The following is a 25,076-nucleotide window of genomic DNA, read 5'->3' as shown; positions in this document are numbered from 1 at the left end:
TATTATGGCCCAGGTCAGGTGTGGAGAGAAGGCGCAGCAAACAGAGTCCTTTAAGATCAGGTGTGAAATCAGATAGGTATGAGTTTTTGCAGCTACTCTGTTTTCACTATTCATTTACGCAGTAGCGGGATATCTTGACAGAGATGGGTGCGATACCCCAAAAGTCAGGGAGAGAAGGGCTCCGACCCGTCTCTTCTCTTCGCCAACGGTGCTCTACTTTTATCAAAATCTTCTTAAGGGCTCCAACAGCTGCTGAATGATTTTTATTCCATTTGTGATGAGCGAGCATTGGAGCTAAGTGATGCAAAGACAAATTATTAGGTCTTCTCCAATAATGTTTTGAAGCCATCTAAGAGACTCATGTTTGTTGGGGAGAATTTAATTTAATTTAATTTAATTGCGGGTTTATATAGCGCTAGGAATCGACTCCCGGAGGAGTATCTCCACGCTTCGAGAACCCAGTCGAATTGGTCTACACTTTCTATAATTTAGGTATACAGCTTACCCCAAATTTGAATTGGGCTCCACATCTTGCGAACGCACATCTCTCACGTATCCAGCAAACTTCACATATAATAAAGATCTATAGAAGAACTGTGACTAGAAAAGTGGACCCAGCACTTGAAATTTTTAATACAAAGGCCTTGGATTCAGTTATGTATGGTGCAGGACTGTGGGGATGTGGAAACATTGACAGGTTATTTGTGATTGAGCATCACTTTTTAAGATCTTTACTCAGTCTTCGGGCAAGCACCCCCATCAACCCCCGTTTTCCTAGTTCTGGCCCAAAGGAAGATTGTACACAAAATAGAATATAGGCTTCTAATGTTTTGGCATCGGCTGTGGTCTGCTGAAGCACTTGCTCCCTACAGTGTGGGACTCATGGATCTTATACTATCACCATGTGTTAGTAAAATTCCTGGGTTATGTTGCCTTAGGGCACTACTGAGAAAACTGGAGTTGGGAACATATTGGACCGATCTGGAGATGATGTCTCAGATATCCAGAAGCAGGGAGAAAGAAATCTACTGATAAATAATTTGGGTGGAAAGTGTGACTAGATCTACGGGCTGGCTTGCTCTTGTGTTCATAGATTTTAAATCTTACCCCAATATGAACATACTATTGATGAGATTGATCCAGCTATGGGCCAAAAACTGGTTATTCATTTTAGATGCAGGACACTCCCCAGTAGGGTGTTCTGCTGTAGATGGCGAACCCAAGACCCACTTAATGATCTCTGTCCAGCATGCGAAGGAGGACCTGAATCCCAGGTTCATTTATTACTCTTCTGCCCTTACTACAAAAATTTGAGGTCCAAGTGGATTGTCCCTCAAGGTAGGTGTATTGGTTACAGACACCATCTTAAAGTGCCCAGAATTCTTAGCGCTGACACAATGAGAGTTGTAGTGTTCAGTTTAGCAAAATTTCTGATGGCTCTATGGATTAGGGGCCCGATGTAGGTCGGTCGGTAACGGTCGAAAATCGGTATTTTCGGCCGTTACCGACCGGTATTGATGTTTCGGGATGCAGGAGTCCCAAAAACGCCCGAATCGGTTAAAATTCCGAATCGGAAAAGTTACCGTGTCGGAACTATACCGAATCGGAAATTAAACCAAATCGGAAAACATACCGAATCGGTAACCAAACAGAATCGGTAAAAAATTACTGAATCGGAAAAATCACCGATTCGGTACAATACCGATTCGGAAAAAACAGAATCGGGAAAATTTCCGAATCGGTAATGTTATCGAATCGTTAACATTACCGATTCGGTAGAATACCAATTCTACTGAAGATTGAGATGTAGGAAAGCTCTGAAATACCGATTTTGCGTCTAAATCGGTCTTTAAGATTCGGTATTTACCATAGATTTGAATCAGGTGGTAACCAGGTGCAACCTATAAAAAAGGACCCAAAATGCATTTCTGCTTGCACCATGGCAGCTTTCTATGTCATAGCAAGACGGCTACGGCTACAGCAGGATGGAGAGAGGGAATGGCTGAGACAGGAGCAGGTGTATAGAGAGCGTATCACCCTGTCCATGCAGACAGATGCAGAGATCCTACAGAGGTACAGGCTGGACCCAGAGACCATCTCAGAGCTCATTAGGGACCTCACACACCTGTTGCAGCACCCCACCCCAAGGGCACACGCAATCCCAGTGCACGTGCAGGTGCTATGCAGCATACACCTGCTTGCGTCTGGCAGCTTTCAAAGTGCAGTAGCTACGGTAGGAGGGGTGAGCCAGAGCTGCCTGTCCCGGTTCTTCCACAAGTTCCTAGACGCCATGATCGAAAGGATGGACCAATACATTTCCTTCCCTGCAACCCAAGCAGAACTGGTACAGACAAAAGCAGACTTCTACCAGATGGCAGGATTCCCCCACATCATTGGCTGCATAGATGGCACACACATTCCGATTTGTCCCCCTGCTGACACGGAATACATATACCGTAATCGGAAGTCAACGCACACCATAAATGTGCAGGTGATTTGTAATGCCAAGTGTGTCATCACTGACGTGGTAGCAAAATTTCCAGGGAGTACCCATTACTCCTATATCTTTCAGAAAAGCGGCATTTATGCACGGCTGACGGCAGGGGAATTCGGTGAAGGATACACCCTAGGTAAGACACAGTGTCAGACCCCCATAACCTAAATAGCAGTGTGAAGTACATGTATGCATGTGAGTAATGTTACCCCATTCTCTTCTAGGCGACAGTGCATATGCCCTCCGCTCATTCATTCTCACCCCCTACCTCAACCCCTCAACACCGAGCCAAAGGAGGTATAACCGTGCGCACAAAAGCACAAGGAATGTAGTTGAACGGACCTTCGGCATCTGGAAAAGCAGGTTCAGATGCCTGCACAAGACCGGAGGTGCCAGACAATATACCCCCATCACCTCCTGCAAGATAATTGCTGTATCTGCAATGTTGCACAACCTTGCGGTCAAGAAGGGCACAGAGGTACAGTTGTCTGACTACGAGGACCCAGACGATGACATAGCTATGCCACTAACACAACCTGCTGGAGTGTCTACACCAAGTGACGGGAGGTACAGACGTGAGGAGATAACAGCCAACTATTTCTGAGTGAGTACAGATGCACAGACACGTGTATGGATGTTGAAATTAGAAAATTTTACTAATGTTGGCACAACGTAACTGCACTGATGTGCAACACATTTAACAAAAACAGAATATGTGGGGATTGTAAATAGTCCGGTTTGCCTCACCCACCCTGGCAGTCTTACTTCTTGCTGCGCTTAGCTGACCCACTTGGATGTGGCTCACCCCCTTCTGTGTGTCCTGCTGCCTCAGCGGAGCGCCTGCTGCTCCTGCGCGGCTCAGATACAGCGCTGGCCGGGCTGCTGCGGCTGCTGCTGTCCCCAGCCTCGCCCACGTCCAGGGCAGGGTTCACCACCGTGTTTGATATAATTAGTGCCTCCATGGCAGTGGTGATGCGGGAGATGCCCCTGGTCACCTCAGCAGTGTTCTTGGTGAGGCAGTCCTCCATGTTAGCCCCTCGGCGGCATAGCTGGGCGGTAGCTACAGCAAGGCGGTTGAGTGACCGGTTTTGCAGGCGGGCATCCCTGCGCCTACAGTGCTCGTGCTCCTCCATCTTACTGCATAGCTGGCTAATGGCAGTAGTCATGCGCCCCAGTCCAGTAGCAATTTCCTTGTTGCTCTCAACAAAACTATTAAACCCCTTTGTCATCTACCCCATGTGCAGGTTGTGCTCCCGCAATTGGCAATGGCAAGCCAGGATCGACTTGGCCTGCATCCTTTGGATCCGGACCATACTCCCCTCCAGCCCTTGAAATACACTGCCCTCCCGTGCTGGTAAAGCAGGGCTGGATGTGCGTGGCCTGCGCTGATTGCTGCTGGCCTGCTCTGTGGGCTGTTGTGCCACGGGTGTTGCAGGGGTGGGTGCTGGAGCCTGAGCCGCTGCTCCCTCCATGATGGTCAAAGGTGCAACGGTGATCCTCCTGGCAGGAGATGTGGCAGGTGGTGGGCGAGTCTGTGTTGGTGAATTTTCCGGTGAAAACTGCAATGTGGGCGTTAGTGACAGTAGGGGGGAGTGGGGAAATGAGAGGGTATGTCCTGTGTCATCCTCATTGCACACGGCACTGCTGTTCTCCTCCTCCTCCTCCTCCTGTGATGGTACAATGCTGCTTTGCCCTGCCACCGCACTGTCTGATGCTGCTGGAGCTGGAGCTTGTGTAGCTGCTGCTCCACTGCCTGATGTTGCCCCTAGGTATAAAGAAGCATTTGTGAACTGAGTGCTAATGTCTTACAGTCACTACAATAAAAACATTGCACATCTCATTTTCAATACTCTGATTCATTTTCTAGGTGCATTTCATTAGAATGTGCACTGGCATTTGTTACTACATAAAGCTGACTACATTTTCCATGATGCATTGCTCATGTATGTTGCAAGCAGTACTGGGCTGGGGTTTGGCTGTGCATTGGGGCTAAAGGGGAGGTGTCTGGTAGGGTGTGTCATGCTGCGCATGCTTCTTACCTTTAGCTGTGGCTCTGGATGAGCTGTCGAGGTCCCCAACTCCCACCACACTCTCTCTCTCAATTGTCGTGGACACAAGTTCCTCAAGGTCAGTGAGGGGTGGCGCCGGGTTCCTGCCTCCACCTGTTAGTCCTGCCTGCTTGTGCAGCTCGGCCAGTTTCCTCTTTGTGATGCTGCGAATGTCGTAAAACCTCTTCTTGAGGTCGTCCAGGCTCCTGTGGGTGACACCAACTGCGTTCACCCTCCCAGCAATTGCAATCCACAGGTTTCTCTTGATGCTCTCTGGGACTGTGAGGGACAGCCTCCCAAACAGCTGCCTGTGTACCCTCACCACCTCCTCCACCAACACTTGCAGCTCCTTGGTGCTGAACTTGGCCTTGTGCTTGCGCTCAGCCTTCTGGCTCTCAGAGCTGCTTTCCATTTCCACACAGTTCAGGATACTGCTACCACTGCTGCTCACTCTGAATGCTCAGCTCAGGCTGCCTCTCCAGAAAGTTCTGATGAGTTGCACCTGCCTGGGTGGCCACTCCCTGCTAGGGTGGGGGAGGGTGCTTCCACCTCATTGGCTGTTGTCATTAGTTTCACTTTTACTCTCTCGCCGATTCCGTGTTTGCCGATTCGGTATTTACCGATTCGGTATTTTCCGAATCGGCTTATACCGATTCGGCAAATACAGATTCGATATTTACAATGCATTCCTATGGGCCTTTTGGCCCATGGGGGTATATTGCAATTCCCGATTCGGTACTTGCCGAGTCGGTAATCGCCGAATCGGTAATTACCGATTCGGCAACTATCGATTCTGGAGTTATGGTACCCCGATACCGATTGTTACCGATTCGGTAATTTCCCGATTTCTTTTACCTACATTTCATTTACCGATTTCAAAATACCGATTCGGTATGATTCGGTATTTTAAAATCGGTAAATGCGTTTTACCTACATCGGGCCCTAGACGTTCTAAGTTTATTGTATGATATTCCTCATCTAATGTTATGTAATGCCTTTTTACTATTATATTTATTGAGATGTATATTTTTAGGCGTTAGACCCTTCGCTTTTAAATATTTATGTAATGGTCAGAGTCGCGGACCCTGTTTTATTGTTCATTTTAAAGTGAATGGTATGTGTGTTTTAGTAACTATTGTACATATGGAGGACTGCATGATTAGTCAGGGAACTGTCCCATATAGCAATGTCGTATTATGCTGCAGATGGGTCATCTGCCCTAGTCTTGGTAGGGAGGCAATTCTGTGTTTTATTTTTTTGTCCCTTATTTCTATAGTATTTTTAAATTATGATTGTTATGTTTCTAATTATCCTGTGAGATGTACTATATAAGATCTATGTGAGCGACAATAAAGTTTATGATGAAGACTTCACAACAATGACCGTCAACGTCGAGGCACTAGATGGGACACTGTACGCCAGATCGATGTCAAGAGTGCCTTTTTGTCATCTGCAGCCTCCATAATACACATTCCTTCACCAAGGAAAAGGCTCAAATTGTTTTGTGGCATAACACCAGCACCTCATTTTTTTTTTTTAAAACAGCTGTTTATTGAAGTTTGTTAATAAGCATTTGCTTACATATTATTTAAATAACATTTGCATGCTTGTACAAGGGGTTGAGCAGTTTTGTTGTTCAAGCATTACTCACAGTCATACATTTCAGTTTTTGTTTACCCACTGCACACTTTGTGATGTAACTTCAATGAGTTTGCTGCTAAGTAGTGCCGGGCACTATCAGCCTGAATTTGTCAGTACTGGTGGTTAAAGATTGTGCAACAGATTTGAATATATATCACAATAACAATAAAAGCTGAGCATTCTACTATGTTCGGACAGTACTTTTGGTGTCTCCCTACATGTACACAGTGCTATAGCGGCATTACAGGTGTGACTTTCCTATACAATACATTTCTACTGTAACAGAATACGGGGGTTGGCAGTACTTTTACTGTAGGAGCCCCATGTTTCACTGCTGTGCTGATTGGAGTTATGAGGGATATGTATGCATTCGTATTGTCTAGGCTAATGCCACTCCATGGTTACTCCCGCCCAGCAATTTCACAAATCCAGGAGCTCAGGGGACAAGTTATAGATACATAGAGGAGGGGAAGCCCTACCAATCTATCAACTTCTTGCTGGAATGTCTGCTTGCGCGCCCGCATCTAATGTGACGGTTCTGGGGGTAGTTGACTTCGGGTTCCTGTCGCCGTCCTCCAGTAACCCATATAATCCCTGCACCATGACCTCCCACTGCTTCGCTATAGGCACTTTGCGGAGGCCCCGGGTGTCTTGCACACGAAGCGCCTTAGCTTCTGACCTAGCTCATACTAAGAACGGATGTATGACGGTACAAGGCGTGCTTTTACCGTTACCACGCAGGTTTTACAACGCAAGTCGTTACAACGACTTGCGTTGGGGGGCGCTGGATAGTGAATAGTTTAATTTACTATTCCAACTCCAGTCCCCGTGGATAGTAGGGAAGGTGTTGGATAGTAAATTAAACTATTCCCTATCCTACAGCGCCCTCCAGCGCAAGTCAATTTAACGACTTGCGTTGTAAAACCTGCGTGGTAATGGTACCGCGTTGTAAAAGTTTCGTCGTAAAGGATGTTTCCCACTAAGAAAAATTGCGTCCATGCTGGTATTGTCGGCGGATCTGGTCTTTTCCATCTCCTGGTTAGTAGACGTTTTGCAGTTAGCATACTCCGGTCCAGGAAACAAGAAGTTGCCCTCAGTCTCTTACCTCTAGGGTAGAGGTGCAGTATGCACTCCTCCCAGGTGCATTCTGGTTGGCAATCCGTAGACGCCCCCAGTATTTCGCAGACCCGTCTCCAGTATGCATTTAGGGAGGTGCAGTGCCATAGCATGTGTAAAAAATCAGTCCCCACTTATTTGCATCTGGGGCATGCCCCATCTGTCTGTCCATAAAGTTTATTGATACTCTCTGGAGTGAGATAGGCCCTCAGGATTATGTAGTGTTGTATGAGTTTGAAACATGAGTTATGCTGAATGTACGTGAGACTTAAGTAGTATTTGGACCATTCCTTTTCCGTAAATGGCCGCTCTTTATCTGCCTTCCACTTCTGCTTAACAGATGTCATTGATGCCGCCGTGTGAAGCCGCAGTGAGTTTGCAAACCAGCTAATGTGGTGACTGTCCCGCCCATTATGTCAAAATTTTGTATAGTATAATGTATGTGGTGCTCCGTACTCATGTCTCCCCATCTGCCCCTCAGCTTTGCTAGGATTCAATAGTAGAGTAGGAACTGACCATGTGGAATTTTATGTGCCTTTGCCAGCTCCTCAAATGGGATGAGCGCCCTGTCCTGGTAGAGGTACCCTAGTGTCTGCACCCCTGAAATGAGCTAGCTCACCAACCTCGCAGCTGCCAGCGGGCCATATCTGATAGGCGTACCCTGCAGCTGTAGGGCCAATGCACATGTTGTCACTTCTCGTGTAATGTACAGGCTTCTATGGTAAGTTTTGTATGCTAAAGTAGCAGCTGATCAGGTGGACGGCGTCTGATGCACTGATGAAATAAGCGGAGCATGTCCCCCAACGACCATGGAGGACCTACCGTGGCAGTGTCAGACAATAGCAGGCCCGCCATCCACCCGACCACCCGCTGGAGCTGCGAAGCTAGATAATTCTGCTCCATATTGGGGACCGCTAGGCCCCCCTGTCAGTTGGGAGGTACAGCATTGCTAGGGCCACTCGGCATGGGGAACCGTTCCATGTAAGTTCCCTTTGGGCAGTTTTGAATCTCCGGAATATACTTGGGGCCACATAGACGTGGTAAGTTTGTGAAGTGATGCAATAATCTGGGGAGCACCACCATCTTCTCCATTGCAATGCGGCCTGCAACTGATAACGTGAGCGAGAGCCGGAAGGTCATCTGCAAACTCAGTGCTGTAATTGCTCTACCTATATTTCCCTCCAGCAGGTCTTGTTGGTTGTGGTATATGCGGATTCCAAGGTATCTGAACGTTTCGGTTCTCCAGGGTATACCTATGTCGCTGCATCGGAGTGCAGGATCCGGTTGTGCGTGACTGACGGGGTATAAGCAGGACTTACTCAAATTTACCTTCAATCCCGCCAGGTTAGCGAAGTTTGTCAGGGTGTTCATTAATACAACTGGGAGGGTGCGGACATCTTTAAGATACATCATGATGTCATCAGCGTACAGTGATACTGTGTGTATACCGTCTCCTAGTGGGATACCCCATTTAGTACTCTGCTGTCTAAGCAACTTGACCAGCGGCTCCATCGCCATGGCGAACAACAGTAGAGAGGATACCCCTGACATGTTCTGTGACCAATCGGTATGGATTCAGAAATATAAGTGCCTGACTTCACTCTTGCCGTTGTTTGCGTGTACAGCAGCTGGTTTAGGAAGAGGAAGCGTCCTGCGATGCCCTGTTTTCCAAGGACCTCAATTAGGTATGGCAAATCCAGTGAGTAAAACGCTTTCTCCAGGTCCAACACTAGCAACCTGAGTGCAACCTGAGTGCAACCAGTTGCACAGTGTGTAGGTGGCAACCCTAAAGAAGTGGTGGATGTTTAAGGGACATGTTGTGGGCCGGGACATGGGACAAAGGCATTCTGGTCTTTGTCCACCAACAGTGGCATCAGCAGGGCCAGTACACTGGCTAGTATTTTGTAGTCTGTGTTTAACAAGGCCAACGGACGGTATGGTCCTGGTTCGGTTGGGTTTTTATCTATTTGGGCAATGGTACTAATAGTGCTTCATGCATAGAAGGAGGGAGAATGCCCGTATCCAGTGCTGTATTGTACAGCTGTTGAAGGTGCGTTGTCAGGGCACCCGTATAAACCTTGTAGTAGTCGGAGGGGAGACCATCTGTGCCCGGGGTCTTACCCGACGCCAGTGCTCTTATCGTTTCCATGAGCGTGATCAGGTCGTCTAGTTCTAGGGCTAGTGCTTGGTCCAGCACTGGGAGTGTTAAGTGGGAGAGAGCTGCGGCAAGCAATGCGTCATCAGATGTAAATTTGGACGTGTAGAGGGCCCTGTATTGGCGAGTGAATTCTGCGTGTATTTCTGCCTGCATTTATAGTAGTTGACCTGTCGCAAGCGACGCGCCAAGACAGGCTGGAGTGTCTGTTCTTGTCGTAGAACCCATGCTTAATGCGCACGTACCCTAGCTGAGTGTGCATCATAGTTAATGTGTCGCAGGCGCTCCAGTAAGTCTGCCAGTTTCCTCTCTTCGCCTCCAATAACGCCATGCCCGCGACCAGTTGCCCAGTCTGTTTCCAACTGCAGTAGTTCACCCTCCACCTTCTAAGTGTTTGCGGATGTTCCGATTAATGCCCATGCATTTGCCTCTATATCAGACATCGCACACAATACCAGTGAGACCCCATTGAGGCACGCCTTTATGAACACATAACTCCCCTAAGGGTCAGTTGTCACTGCTTCCAATACTAGTGGGGTTCCCGCCCGCACCTATATTAGGACTCCCCTCAGATACGATGAGTAATCAGTGGCATAAACCTGTCCCTGTCAGCGGCTCCGCCGGCGCCCGACCTTGAGACCAGTCAGATGAGTCTCCTTTAAAAAGGCGATGTGTACAGTTCTATGTCTAAGATAGGAATAGACCAGGTAACGGCATGATGGTGTCTGCATGCCACTTATATTCCATGTTACTATTTTTGTAGATAACATTAGCATTATATTGACTTATTCTGCGTGCCTACCCACCCCCCATCCACCGCAGCATCGAAGCACTTGTATTGTACATTCTCATGCTTGGGAACACAGCACTCACAACTATTTTACTCAGCAATTAGGTTTTTAAAAGACCATCTGATAACATGTAACATGCATAAGCACGATGGAGCAGCTGTGCAACAGGCGTCCACCCAAACCAATGTGCCAACATTTGGCATCTGTTTAATTGACCCAGTAATAGAGTGGTAGATTTGCATTGTTTGCAAATTTGGGGGGGGGAGGAAAGAGGGGTGGAAGATTGCGTGCTCATAATGCCCATTTGAGTATCGGTACACAGGCCAGGCCTTGCTGGGACAACCACCTATGTTCGCACTTGACTAGCAGATTCGGCTTCTGCGGCCGCAGGCTACTGCCCCTGCTGCTGTGACAGTATCCACATCCCCACCAGTGAGCATTGGTGGAGGCACAAGTGGCCTAGGGCCGTGGGATCGCTGGTCAGACTCACACCCCAGATTGGTGTGTAACCTGGTAAAGGACAGCTGAGGCATCATAGCAGGCAAAGCCTCGAATAATCCGGACTGTGATTTCAAATAATGTGGGCAGCAGTTTGTGGCGTTACCTCTGTTTTCATTTCCTTCAAGTTAGGTATGGCTGCCAGATGTTCGGGTCTGTTGGTGTGTCTCCGCTTGCCCCGGTTACAGTGTCATGCAGCACCAGAGGTTCTTTCTAGCTCTGTGGGGTGCAACGATTTAGTCAAAAAACCTGATGGTTTCTTTATCCACCAATCCCAATTGCACTGAGAAAAGTAGTGAGTATTGTACATTCAGTTCACGAAGTCGGCGTTTTTATTGCCAAGAAGGAGTGTCTCTGTCTCTGACCCGCTGCAGTATAGTCTGGAAACAGCAACACCACAGTGCTGTTCATATTGAGTTCCATTTTAAAACATGCTTTATGTAGTACAATGTCTCGATCCTTGTAATTAAGTAGACGGATCAAAAATGGCCTAGGAGCTGCTCCTGGTGGTCATCTCGCAGGGACCTGGTGTGCTCTTTTCACCACAGACTGAGCAGACAAGTCAGCCCGAGGCAGCCAATCCTCTGTGTATTTCACTATGTCCTGTCCCTCCACTCATTCAGGTTAGCCCCCAATGCGTACATTGTTGCGGTGTGATCTGTCTTCTGCGTCTTCCACCCTATCTTCCAGAACCGCAAAGCGGCTGAGCAGTGCCTGCAACTTGATGGCGCTTTTCCAGGCAATTGACGGTAGTTCCTCCAGTTGCATCTCAGTATTGTGTTGTCTGTCGGAAAATTTACGCTGATCCGCTCTTAGATGATTGAAGTCTATTGTGACTTTATCATTTTACTTCCCAGCGATGCTCTTGTGCTCTCCAAGTAGGCCCCAGGTTTTTCTACTGCTGTTAGAGTACACTGTCCAGCTTTTCGGTCAGTGTTGTTACTATTTGTGTGGACTGAGACTGCGAATCACAATCCCAGTTTTTCTCAGGGGGCTGTGATGGTCCACTCGGATTGGGCGGGAGGCCAGAGCGGAGGTGCCCCTTGACCAGCTGCTGCTCCTTGGGCATTCGGCAGGGAGGTGGAGAGCTCGCAATGCTTGGGCATACACTGCCACTAGTATCAGGTATGCCCTTCAGATCAGTTCACTAAGGGAAAAATCAGTGGGTCCGTACTGGTCTATAGTGCCCTCCTAGTCAGGGCACCTACAAAACAACACCTGCTGTTCTTCTAATCAGAGGTTCCCTAGTCACCAGTAATATATTACGCGATCTGTGCACCCCGCTATGATGAAAATCTGACATGAGGCTCCTGCTTTAGCTTATGAATCAGGGAGCAACGTTTTAGAGCAAAGGAGTGGTCCCGGGTTGGGGGCAGGAGAGAAATGGTGAACTTATTGCACTACGTCACACAACTACAATAGCGGTAGCAGCCGCCCTGACGATCCCTTATGCACCAACACAGACGTCCCGCACCACCACAGGCCACACGAGCAGATGGGGGGTGTCCAGTGCTGTAGTGCCACATGAGTAGTACCTATCCCTGTGTGGTGCTCTGCATGCGCAGTCGGAGCTAATGAGCGTCACCTGCACAACTACAGCTGCACAAGGTCCCCTTTCAGTGGCCAGAGATCACGCTATATTCCCATATCCACTGACTGATAGTCCCAGTAAAGGTGAATTTCCAGATGTCTCTTAGTTCGCTGTTGGCGAGACACACTGGGGACCTGTGTGCCATAAGTGGACTGCTGCACGGTTTGTTTGTGTCCCGTTTGTAGCCTCTGCCTGAGCCGAGCCCAGGGTGCAGACGGAGCCCAGTCGGCGTTTAGGGCCACACGCCCTGGGTCCTCCAGTACCATGTATCGCCAAGACAAAGGAGCACAAACAGCCGATCCGGCCCCCGGGCCACCACAACCGGAAAGTCCCTGTTCGAACCCAGGGTCACAATTGCTGTGAGTACTCCCCCGATGTACGGTCTAGGCCTGATGCGGCCCTGTGCCAGTCTGGCGTTCCCCTCACGTTCATGGGCCCTTGTCTTTCAGAATTCCTTTTTAGGACTCAGTGCACCTACCTCCACAAGTAACACTGTCGCTAATGGTCGACAGACCAACTTCTGTTTCTCCTATCAGGAAGAGGCCTCCCTCTCTAAGGAATTGACCTCCGCTGGTATCTTCATCTGCCTCTTCACTAGCAACCTCTGCGGAAACTGAAGAGACAGATCCCCTTTGAGGTCACCCTCAAGATCGTCTGGAAAGGATATAGACACTTCACCATCGTCATCCTACATGCTGACCTCTTTGCTGAATGTCCGGCTAGAGTTTCACCAGTAGACACACCGCCACATTCCAAGATGTCTTAGTCATAAGGATTGCAAAGTTGAATATTCCCCTTAAGACTTCTCTTGGAGCTGTCTCAGTATTCATAGAGACCTTACAAATACACTCCACTCCTAGACCATTATATCCATTAGTACCTCATCAGATTGAATTAGCAGAGGTAAAATGTTTTAATACCTGCAGCGACCAAGGCAGCTACACCTCTCCTCCTTAAGAAGTATAAAGCTCCTGATCTAGATTCACCTTTCCTATGTCTCGATACCAAGCCATACTTGATAATAGTATTTATAGTCAGAAAGCTTTATTCTTCAGCCACTGAGACATCCACTTCAGCTGATAGGGAGAATAGGAGGGTGGATGAAGATCACTACAATGCAGAAACAGGACTACAAGTAAGTAACCATTTCTTCCCTTACCTGCTCATCAAGATACTTATGGTTGGTGGCTGCTAATTCCTAGCCGAATCACACAAGAATTGTAGCTGTAGCCCTGACAAAGGTGTTTACTAACTCTTTTTGTAAAATCTATGTTGTCTCCCATCATTGAGATCTTTCTCTTAGCTCTGAGTGTGTAGTGTGATGCTCTTAATGTGTGTAATGCATGAAGACGAGGATGGTAGTTCCAAGCATCTTGTCAAAGCACATTCCGGCTTTCTTGTCCTGTAAACCAAACTGAGCCCACAGACCTGTCTTGGAATAATGGGGTGTGTTTTGCTTATGCACGTGGAGGATTTCTCCCCATCTTCATCTACTCAGTGGCTGCACAACCCCATTTTTGCTATCAGGACGGTGACATCCCAATGATTACCATTTTGACCATTTAGTAACGAAGATACTCCCTATGCATGTTGGCTAGGTATATGGAATTTGAATGCTGCGCACCTTATGACCGAGCCTTGGCTTCTCAATTGTGCCCTCCACTTGTGAAGTATTACTATTAAATTATAGTGAGGATTCTCTGTTTGCAATGATGACTTCTAAAGCACTATCGTACAAGCTGAGAGGAGGATTTCAATTTTCTGTTCCACCAAAGGCTGGGAAAGAAGCCTGAACCTTTAGAAGAAGGTGTGCTTCAGTTTCCTACCTGGTTGTCTTGAACTGAAGATCAGTCTCACTGAGTCCTGCCAGGAGATGACTCACAGAAACAGCCTGCCTAGGAGCCACAAAGATCTGCAGCCTAGCTGTACTGGACTGAACCTTGGAACTAGAACGTCTCTGCCTCCCAAGACCTTATATTGCCCATACATGATTCAGTAAGAAACAAGACCCTAGATTCCTGGGGTAAGCGGCTGTGGCTGGTCGCCACGTCATGAACTGCTTCAAATATATTTCCACAACCTGCAGTCCCTCAGATATCATTTTAGACTCTAATCTTCCAGTAGGTTCCAACATTTCAGTGTTTGCCCTCGGGCCAGTGAGTACTCCTACAATAGGAAATTCAGGACTTTGTTCAGCCAGTCCTCATAGATTGTGGCTGCAATTAGGTGCCAACCTAAATGTATCCATCTACTTTTTTCTGAACTGCTTGGTAACCAGAATATTGACAGGACCTCTCTGGTGCATTTACTGGCCGCCGTCAGCTTCAACAATAAAACTGGGAACAGGGCAGCCACATTACAGCACCTAAATTACATTTTCACAGTTCATTGACTGAGCTTTTAATGCCAGTCAAGAGTTACTTACCAGACAACCTGAAATAGACATGACCCTGCCTGCAGATCCATAATTGCCAGAGGAATCACATTTTGCATCTCAAATTGATCCTCCTAACCGTAGCGTTTGTGTATTAAACTGGAGCCAAGTACTTTTGCATTCTCAAGATGTATCCTTGCCAGTGGCAGATGAAGAACAGCTACTTTGGCCATGCCAAACACATTCTGTTTCACTATAATTTCAGTGCTTTTTCCTATTACAGGGCATAGTTTGATTAAGAGCACCAAACAAATGTTTTTGATTTGGTCATCGACTGCTACCTGGTGCCATTCACTTATTGCGGTTTTCTACTTACTTGCTGTAGCATGTACCCAAAAGGTTTAAAATAAGAGAGATACAGGATGAAGTAGCAAAGTAGGTTGCTTTACGGTGACTTTGTTACAGTCCTGATTTTATCCCCATTATACATATATGTGAGAACTTTAGCACATTCAGTTTGGGTCCGGTTTGTGCATTAGAAGTACGTTTTGTCTATTGTGTACTCATGCTGACAGTAGTAAAATGTTTCTGTTACCTGTGAGGCCGTTTTTGGAAAACCCACTTGATACTCGCTTATTTGCACAAGATGGGGGAGTTAATCTCTGCAAAAAAGCTGCCTGAATATGTTGTCCTTTTCACTTTTGATTGATGTGTTAACAGAGTCATGGAGTCAACAGACATAATCGTACATGAAGAGTCTGTGAAGAATGTGGCCAAGAACGTTGAAAGAGAGCTGTTTGCACTGCATGTCTGCACAAATGTTCATTACAAGAAGAAGTACAGAACGCTTGCTTTTAACCTGGGAGACCCAAAGAACAAGGTAGGAATTTAGTTAATGTAGGTCTATTAGTATAGCTATAATATTAACATCTGTGAAGGGGCAATCCATTGCAAACCATTGTCAGTAATTTTTATGTCTGACTTGAAACCCAAAATAGATTTCAGGAGTACTACAGAGGCGGACTTTGGCTCTTCCCATATGTTTGTAGCCAGGAGTACATGTTTGATTGGGCAGGAGCTGTGTTCTTCCACAGAAAAACATGCGTCCCCTCCACGCAGCTTTGAATAGTTTATTTTTTTATGCAGCTGTCTGAGCCAGCAGCAGCCGGGCTGCCTGAGCTAAAACTGTGGCACACTCATGACATAATGCTGTTAAAGTGTCTTAGATAACTAGATAATTAATTTTTCTCTGGGAGCAGGATTGATGTGAGGATAGCAGTAAGGAGGAATGAATTGCAGACCCAGCAACGTGCCCTTCAGTTATTATCTTTAGACTTGTGTTAGAGAGCAGTATGGGTTGCTCAGGGCTTCAGTAAACTACATTAATGTGTAGGTGTGGCTTGACAGTGCAACTGTTGCGTTACTTTATGTCAACAAAAGAGCTTTCCGAGTACTACTGAGAGAGAGAGGCCTAGCCCCCACCCACATATTGGTACAACTGAGGTACAACAGGATTTGATTGGGTCGAATTTGTATTCTTCCACTAAATATACTGCTTGAATTGCACTTTTTGGCTTGTGGCAAAGTTTATACTCGATATAGTTTGACTCAGTTGGCAAGCCAATGAAAAAGGCTGTTTATTATGAAATGTTCTGTTTGAGAAGTTTATTGTGGTATTCATTACAACTATACAACACATAATTCTCTAAAAAACAGTTATGCATTACATAATTCTTTGAAAAGCCTGGCTAATACAAAACAAAGAAAAATGTAACATACATCAGACGTCCAAATCCTAAAATACAAATACATTAATTGTATATAAAAATACACAAAACTTTTTTGAAAAAGGTACTAGGCCTGACCTATTTATTGTGTAAAGCATATATTTAAGTCAATAGGTATTTAAGTGTGGATTGTTATTACTCTATATTTCAGCCTACACATAGATATTTGTTACTTGGAGACTCATAGAATACTGTAGTAGGCAAGGTTTGGTATTGGTTACCACTTGTGGCAAACCGTAGATACAGAAGGTTTGTGGATAGCGTTCTAATTTTACGAATGTGTATCTGATATTTGCCTTGTGGAACAGCTTACGCTGAAAACTGTAGGTGTGAGTTGGTTATGGTGATTGGTGCACTTGGAAATGTTATGACCGATTCAGTAGGCTTGGCCGCCTATTATGGAATGTTAACAAAAAGGCAGTTGGTCGAACTTACTAATTATTTAAAGCATTTGTTAAAACTGGTAAGCCTTCAACAATTGGTTGTTATAACATTGTGTTATAGGCTATAGAAGGGTATTTAGTTACACGTAATCTCACAAAATACCATAGTAATCAATGGTTTGGTGTTGACCACCAGCTATGACAAATCCGGGGAGTTTTCACAGTGATGATTCTTGTTAGAGCATGTTGAGAGGGGTTGTATATTCTTTTACAAGATGTATTTCTCCATACATTTGTAGTTGTATAACTGTATGTGTGATGGCTGCCAGTTTATGACCTGTGTTGGGTAGGGTGTAAAGCCAATTGTAAAGGGTAGAGGCTTCATCAGTTCCTTGGGAAAAAGCATGACAGATTTCGTAGGTTTGATCTTTTTATTAGGAATCATTGACCTGCCTATTGTGAAAAGCATGTTGAAGACAGGTGGCTTTTTTTTTTTTTAAGTCCTCATCAAGCAGAAAGATTTCTTAGAGTATGGAGATGTCGGAGGCCCCTTTATCTCGTTTGGATCCGTTCCACAACGAACGCCTTCTATCTCTCTGGGGGAACTGTTTGCCTTGTCATTTGGGGCCCCCTTTTTTCCATATCTAGGTACACGATTTTTGGAAGTGGGGTGAGCTAGTCATTATGACTACTCTATTCAAGACTCCGCTTGAAATCGTTGTTACTTTTGCCTTAATCATTGGACCCCTTAGATGTTGCCAAATTGTATTTTTCCCAAATATTCCAGAACCTATTTTTCTTACTTTGCCTTCCCTTTTTATCCAGATTATATACCCTAAGTACTGAGTTAAGCCAATCAGGGTATCTTGGTGGAGATTGTTTTATCCAATTAATACAAATTTCCCTCCTAGCTAGGAAAATCAATAAAAAGAGGATTCTTTCTTTGTCCTTCGACGCATTAGTGGCATGCAAGTTATTTCTGACCCCAAAAATAATCAAATCAATGCTTACCTCCACTGGTTGTTCTAGTACTTCTGAAAGTGTCTTACCGATCTGGCTCCAGTATTCCTCTAGCATCACACAACCTTGAAACATGTGGAGGTCGTCTGCTCTTTCAATTCCACATTTGGGGCATTTCTTTACTGTATTGTTTTTGAAATTTGACAGTTTTTTTGGTGTCCAATATGCTCTGTGGATTGTGAATAAGTGATTTTTTTTCAGAGGAGCAGATTTTGCCACTTGTCCTGCGATGTTGTTTGAGGATTCCCATAGTTTTGTAATATCGAGCTCTGGCATAGATTTGCACCAGATGTCATGAAGGGCTTTGTATTCTTCCTCACCAGATCTTATCAATGCCCAGTACCAGTAAGCTATTTCTTTTCTAAAAGGTTCTGTGTCCAGAAGTTTTTGTTCGATGATTTCATCCCCTGGCATATTTTCTTTTACTCCTTTGATCCAGCTATTTAGTTGGTAATACTTAAACCTTGATAAGGTTCCCTTTGTTTCTCTGTCTAGTATCTCCCATTCTATGATCTTGCTATCACTTATCAAGTTACCCCAGTAGTTTATGTTAGCTTCCTTTAAGGGATTTATTAGGGTGTCTTTTACACAATCTGGAGTGCCAGGGGAGTCCCAGATTGGGGAGAATTTACTATAATAGGGTATTGTCAGGGTGGTTCTAACATCGTACCAGGTTCTTGCTGCTGATCTTATCATCTTCAGTTTAATAATAAAAAAAAATTGGGGTGTCCAAATTTATATAGATAATTGTCTTCCCTAGGACCGATTAAGGCCTTCCAGTGCATGGGCCATTTTTCGCAGATGCCCAACAGGGTCCTTATATTTATGAACTGGAAAGCTTTACAATATTCCAAAATGTCTGGACTGGTAATGCCTCCTTGCATCTTGCTTCTTCTCAGCTTTTTCCAGCTGATCCTAGTTCCTTTTGAGGCCCAAATAAAGCTGGATAACTCTCCTTGCAGTTTTTTTATCTCCATTTTTTTAAAATCAAGTGGGAGAGAGTTGAACAGATATGTGCATTTTGGAACTATCGTCATTTTTTTTTTTGTATTTATTTTTATTGATTATAAAAAACAAGCAAGACATAAACAAAATACAGAGTGCTGTTATGAGCATGAGGCCAGACAGTGAATAAGATAAAAATCAACATTACATGTAGGGGGAGGGGGATTCATAGGGGCAAACAATAAATCAAAATTACAATCAGGGAATGTAGGGCTATGGAGACATCGGAGTATCAGTATGATCTATCATGGGGGGAGTGCATATATCTCCTCGGTAAGCGTTCCACAGTCCCCACTCACTCTGCCATTTCCGCGGACGGCCCCGGGCCACATATACAGTCTTTTCACGAAACATGCACCAGTCCATGTTTTCTTTCCAAAGTTCGACCTGAGGTGGCCTGTACGAGCCCCACAGTTGCGCAATGTCACGTTTTGCTATCATGGCACCCAGGGTCGCCCATTGAGTTTGAGTCACATTATAATCCGTGGGCTCCCAGACATTCAAGAGACAGCGCCTGGCTTCCGGCAGGAGAGAGACACCCGTGACTTCTTTCATCACCTCATACACTCCGTTCCAATAAGCAACAATCTCAGGACATTCCCAAAGAATATGAAGAAACGTCCCCACCGAGCCACAGCCCCGCTTGCAGAGCCCCTCCTCAGAAAAACCCATACGGACCAGACGGGGACCAGTGACATAGACCCTATGCAGAATCTTAAGTTGGACCAGGCGAAGTCTCGCAGGGATCCCAATCTCCTTAGGTGAGGAGACAGCGGACTGCCAGTCCTCATCATCTAATTCGAGACCGTCTTGAACCCAAAGGTCACGTAGTGGCAGCAGGAGATCTGACCTGTCATTTATCAGCTTTTTGTACACCAGGGAGATTGTACTGTCTGGAATGTGACCGTCCTGCAATCTATCCTCCAGTGGAGCCGATTCGGGAACCGATTCACCGCTAGCGAAAACCGACATCAAAGCATGACAGATCTGGATATATCGAAAATATTCCGAGTCACTCAGCTCAAATTCCGTTTTTAAAACATCAAAAGACTTCACCTGTCCCTTAACCCACAAATCTCCCACCTTGTTAATTCCAATGAGATCCCACTTTTCGAACCCCTTGGATTTCCACAAATTGCCGAGCCTCTCAGAGTCAAAGAGCGGGGTCGCAAGAGTCAGTTGGCCCCTCCAGCCCAGTGAGGTGGTAGCATCATGCCACACGCGGACGGCTGTTCTAGTCGGCCCAGATAATGACCTGATCACCGATGTCGAGTATAGCGCTCTAAAGTAGTTACCCCCCGGAAGCAACCGTTTATCCAGCGCGAATGCCGGGTTCAGTGCAGGGCCATAGATACCATGATTGATGGCACCATGTTGGGACGCCCAATAATACCTTCTGATGTCCGGGAGGGTGATGCCCCCGTCGTACCACGGAAGTGTTAATTTTACCAGAGCAATACGTGGTCGGCCATCCCATATCAATTTCCTCTGAAGGCCCTCAATCTTATTAAAGTAACTGGCAGGGACCACATCTAGCGTGTTTTGGAGCGCATATAAGAACCGAGGGAGGGACATCATCTTAAATAGGGCAGCGCGCCCAAGCGAGGAGAATGGGAGCCTATGCCAACCCAAGACATCACGCTGTAGCCTAGCCAGGGGCGGGAGAAGATTGCGTTCGTATCTAGCTACTGGGTCCGTGGTAATCCAAATACCCAAATACTGAAATCCCGCCTGTGTCACCTGAATGGGGCAATTACTTGGAGGAAGGGGCGGGTCACCCGAGATCACGTATAGGTAGGACTTCGCCCAATTAATCATCAAACCCGAGTTCCTCCCGAAGGAGGCTAGGACATCACAGAAGACCATCAAGGATTTCCAGGGCGAGGTCAGATATGACAGAATATCGTCCGCATAAAGCAAGATACGATCTTCGTGTTCAGGGACCACCGAATTCCTCTTATAGATGGCTCCCAACGAACCCAGGCGTCTAGGGGCTTCAGGGCCAAGGCGAACAGAAGGGGTGAAAGCGGGCATCCCTGACGGGTGCCGCGCCCAAGACCGAATTGAACCGAAACTCGACCATTCACCACCACCTGCGCCAGGGGGTCCTCATAAAGAAGACGTACCCATCCTATAAACCCGGTACCAAAACCGAACTTGGCCAGTGCTGCCCAAAGATACGGCCACTCGATAGTATCGAAAGCCATTGTGGCCGTTTCACGCAAGGACGTCGCTCTCGCGAGAACTCCATGAAGCCTTCTGAGGTTCAGGGCGGTATTCCGGTGCGGAATAAAGCCGGATTGATCCGGATGAACGAGATCACTAATGACCGTAATCAATCGGTTCGCAAGAACCTTAGCCAGAATCTTTGGCTCGGCATTCAGGAGTGATATAGACCGATAAGACCCACACTTATCTCTTGGTTTCCCTTGCTTATGAATAACAACAATCGTCTAACTTGTGTTAGAGAGCAGTATGGGTTGCTCAGGGCTTCAGTAAACTACATTAATGTGTAGGTGTGGCTTGACAGTGCAACTGTTGCGTTACTTTATGTCAACAAAAGAGCTTTCCGAGTACTACTGAGAGAGAGAGGCCTAGCCCCCACCCACATATTGGTACAACTGAGGTACAACAGGATTTGATTGGGTCGAATTTGTATTCTTCCACTAAATATACTGCTTGAATTGCACTTTTTGGCTTGTGGCAAAGTTTATACTCGATATAGTTTGACTCAGTTGGCAAGCCAATGAAAAAGGCTGTTTATTATGAAATGTTCTGTTTGAGAAGTTTATTGTGGTATTCATTACAACTATACAACACATAATTCTCTAAAAAACAGTTATGCATTACATAATTCTTTGAAAAGCCTGGCTAATACAAAACAAAGAAAAATGTAACATACATCAGACGTCCAAATCCTAAAATACAAATACATTAATTGTATATAAAAATACACAAAACTTTTTTGAAAAAGGTACTAGGCCTGACCTATTTATTGTGTAAAGCATATATTTAAGTCAATAGGTATTTAAGTGTGGATTGTTATTACTCTATATTTCAGCCTACACATAGATATTTGTTACTTGGAGACTCATAGAATACTGTAGTAGGCAAGGTTTGGTATTGGTTACCACTTGTGGCAAACCGTAGATACAGAAGGTTTGTGGATAGCGTTCTAATTTTACGAATGTGTATCTGATATTTGCCTTGTGGAACAGCTTACGCTGAAAACTGTAGGTGAGAGTTGGTTATGGTGATTGGTGCACTTGGAAATGTTATGACCGATTCAGTAGGCTTGGCCGCCTATTATGGAATGTTAACAAAAAGGCAGTTGGTCGAACTTACTAATTATTTAAAGCATTTGTTAAAACTGGTAAGCCTTCAACAATTGGTTGTTATAACATTGTGTTATAGGCTATAGAAGGGTATTTAGTTACACGTAATCTCACAAAATACCATAGTAATCAATGGTTTGGTGTTGACCACCAGCTATGACAAATCCGGGGAGTTTTCACAGTGATGATTCTTGTTAGAGCATGTTGAGAGGGGTTGTATATTCTTTTACAAGATGTATTTCTCCATACATTTGTAGTTGTATAACTGTATGTGTGATGGCTGCCAGTTTATGACCTGTGTTGGGTAGGGTGTAAAGCCAATTGTAAAGGGTAGAGGCTTCATCAGTTCCTTGGGAAAAAGCATGACAGATTTCGTAGGTTTGATCTTTTTATTAGGAATCATTGACCTGCCTATTGTGAAAAGCATGTTGAAGACAGGTGGCTTTTTTTTTTTTTAAGTCCTCATCAAGCAGAAAGATTTCTTAGAGTATGGAGATGTCGGAGGCCCCTTTATCTCGTTTGGATCCGTTCCACAACGACCGCCTTCTATCTCTCTGGGGGAACTGTTTGCCTTGTCATTTGGGGCCCCCTTTTTTCCATATCTAGGTACACGATTTTTGGAAGTGGGGTGAGCTAGTCATTATGACTACTCTATTCAAGACTCCGCTTGAAATCGTTGTTACTTTTGCCTTAATCATTGGACCCCTTAGATGTTGCCAAATTGTATTTTTCCCAAATATTCCAGAACCTATTTTTCTTACTTTGCCTTCCCTTTTTATCCAGATTATATACCCTAAGTACTGAGTTAAGCCAATCAGGGTATCTTGGTGGAGATTGTTTTATCCAATTAATACAAATTTCCCTCCTAGCTAGGAAAATCAATAAAAAGAGGATTCTTTCTTTGTCCTTCGACGCATTAGTGGCATGCAAGTTATTTCTGACCCCAAAAATAATCAAATCAATGCTTACCTCCACTGGTTGTTCTAGTACTTCTGAAAGTGTCTTACCGATCTGGCTCCAGTATTCCTCTAGCAGCACACAACCTTGAAACATGTGGAGGTCGTCTGCTCTTTCAATTCCACATTTGGGGCATTTCTTTACTGTATTGTTTTTGAAATTTGACAGTTTTTTTGGTGTCCAATATGCTCTGTGGATTGTGAATAAGTGATTTTTTTTCAGAGGAGCAGATTTTGCCACTTGTCCTGCGATGTTGTTTGAGGATTCCCATAGTTTTGTAATATCGAGCTCTGGCATAGATTTGCACCAGATGTCATGAAGGGCTTTGTATTCTTCCTCACCAGATCTTATCAATGCCCAGTACCAGTAAGCTATTTCTTTTCTAAAAGGTTCTGTGTCCAGAAGTTTTTGTTCGATGATTTCATCCCCTGGCATATTTTCTTTTACTCCTTTGATCCAGCTATTTAGTTGGTAATACTTAAACCTTGATAAGGTTCCCTTTGTTTCTCAGTCTAGTATCTTCCATTCTATGATCTTGCTATCACTTATCAAGTTACCCCAGTAGTTTATGTTAGCTTCCTTTAAGGGATTTATTAGGGTGTCTTTTACACAATCTGGAGTGCCAGGGGAGTCCCAGATTGGGGAGAATTTACTATAATAGGGTATTGTCAGGGTGGTTCTAACATCGTACCAGGTTCTTGCTGCTGATCTTATCATCTTCAGTTTAATAATAAAAAAAAATTGGGGTGTCCAAATTTATATAGATAATTTTCTTCCCTAGGACCGATTAAGGCCTTCCATTCCAGTGCATGGGCCATTTTTCGCAGATGCCCAACAGGGTCCTTATATTTATGAACTGGAAAGCTTTACAATATTCCAAAATGTCTGGACTGGTAATGCCTCCTTGCATCTTGCTTCTTCTCAGCTTTTTCCAGCTGATCCTAGTTCCTTTTGAGGCCCAAATAAAGCTGGATAACTCTCCTTGCAGTTTTTTTATCTCCATTTTGTTAAAATCAAGTGGGAGAGAGTTGAACAGATATGTGCATTTTGGAACTATCGTCATTTTTTTTTTGTATTTATTTTTATTGATTATAAAAAACAAGCAAGGCATAAACAAAATACAGAGTGCTGTTATGAGCATGAGGCCAGACAGTGAATAAGATAAAAATCAACATTACATGTAGGGGGAGGGGGATTCATAGGGGCAAACAATAAATCAAAATTACAATCAGGGAATGTAGGGCTATGGAGACATCGGAGTATCAGTATGATCTATCATGGGGGGAGTGCATATATCTCCTCGGTAAGCGTTCCACAGTCCCCACTCACTCTGCCATTTCCGCGGACGGCCCCGGGCCACATATACAGTTTTTTCACGAAACATGCACCAGTCCATGTTTTCTTTCCAAAGTTCGACCTGAGGTGGCCTGTACGAGCCCCACAGTTGTGCAATGTCACGTTTTGCTATCATGGCACCCAGGGTCGCCCATTGAGTTTGAGTCACATTATAATCCGTGGGCTCCCAGACATTCAAGAGACAGCGCCTGGCTTCCGGCAGGAGAGAGACACCCGTGACTTCTTTCATCACCTCATACACTCCGTTCCAATAAGCAACAATCTCAGGACATTCCCAAAGAATATGAAGAAACGTCCCCACCGAGCCACAGCCCCGCTTGCAGAGCCCCTCCTCAGAAAAATCCATACGGACCAGACGGGGACCAGTGACATAGACCCTATGCAGAATCTTAAGTTGGACCAGGCGAAGTCTCGCAGGGATCCCAATCTCCTTAGGTGAGGAGACAGCGGACTGCCAGTCCTCATCATCTAATTCGAGACTGTCTTGAACCCAAAGGTCACGTAGTGGCAGCAGGAGATCTGACC

At 45.4% G+C, this 25,076-nt stretch overlaps 1 protein-coding gene across 11 annotated transcripts in view; it reads left to right on the top strand.

The window, feature by feature from the left end:
• Positions 1–25,076, top strand: part of SPOCD1 (SPOC domain containing 1) — an 858,027-nt gene that overhangs the window by 372,971 nt on the left and 459,980 nt on the right. For all 11 annotated transcript variants that reach the window (XM_078680658.1, XM_078680660.1, XM_078680665.1 and 8 more), the window contains one exon: positions 15,429–15,588. In XM_078680658.1, coding sequence (XP_078536784.1) covers positions 15,429–15,588 — 160 coding nt within the window. The remainder of the gene's footprint in view (positions 1–15,428; positions 15,589–25,076) is intronic.

This window comes from Lissotriton helveticus, chromosome 3_1 (genome assembly GCF_964261635.1).
Source record: "Lissotriton helveticus chromosome 3_1, aLisHel1.1, whole genome shotgun sequence".
Classification (NCBI taxonomy): Eukaryota; Metazoa; Chordata; class Amphibia; order Caudata; family Salamandridae; genus Lissotriton; species Lissotriton helveticus.
The sequence above is the reverse complement of the archived record's forward strand: the minus strand, read 5'-3'. Positions and strand labels throughout refer to the sequence as shown.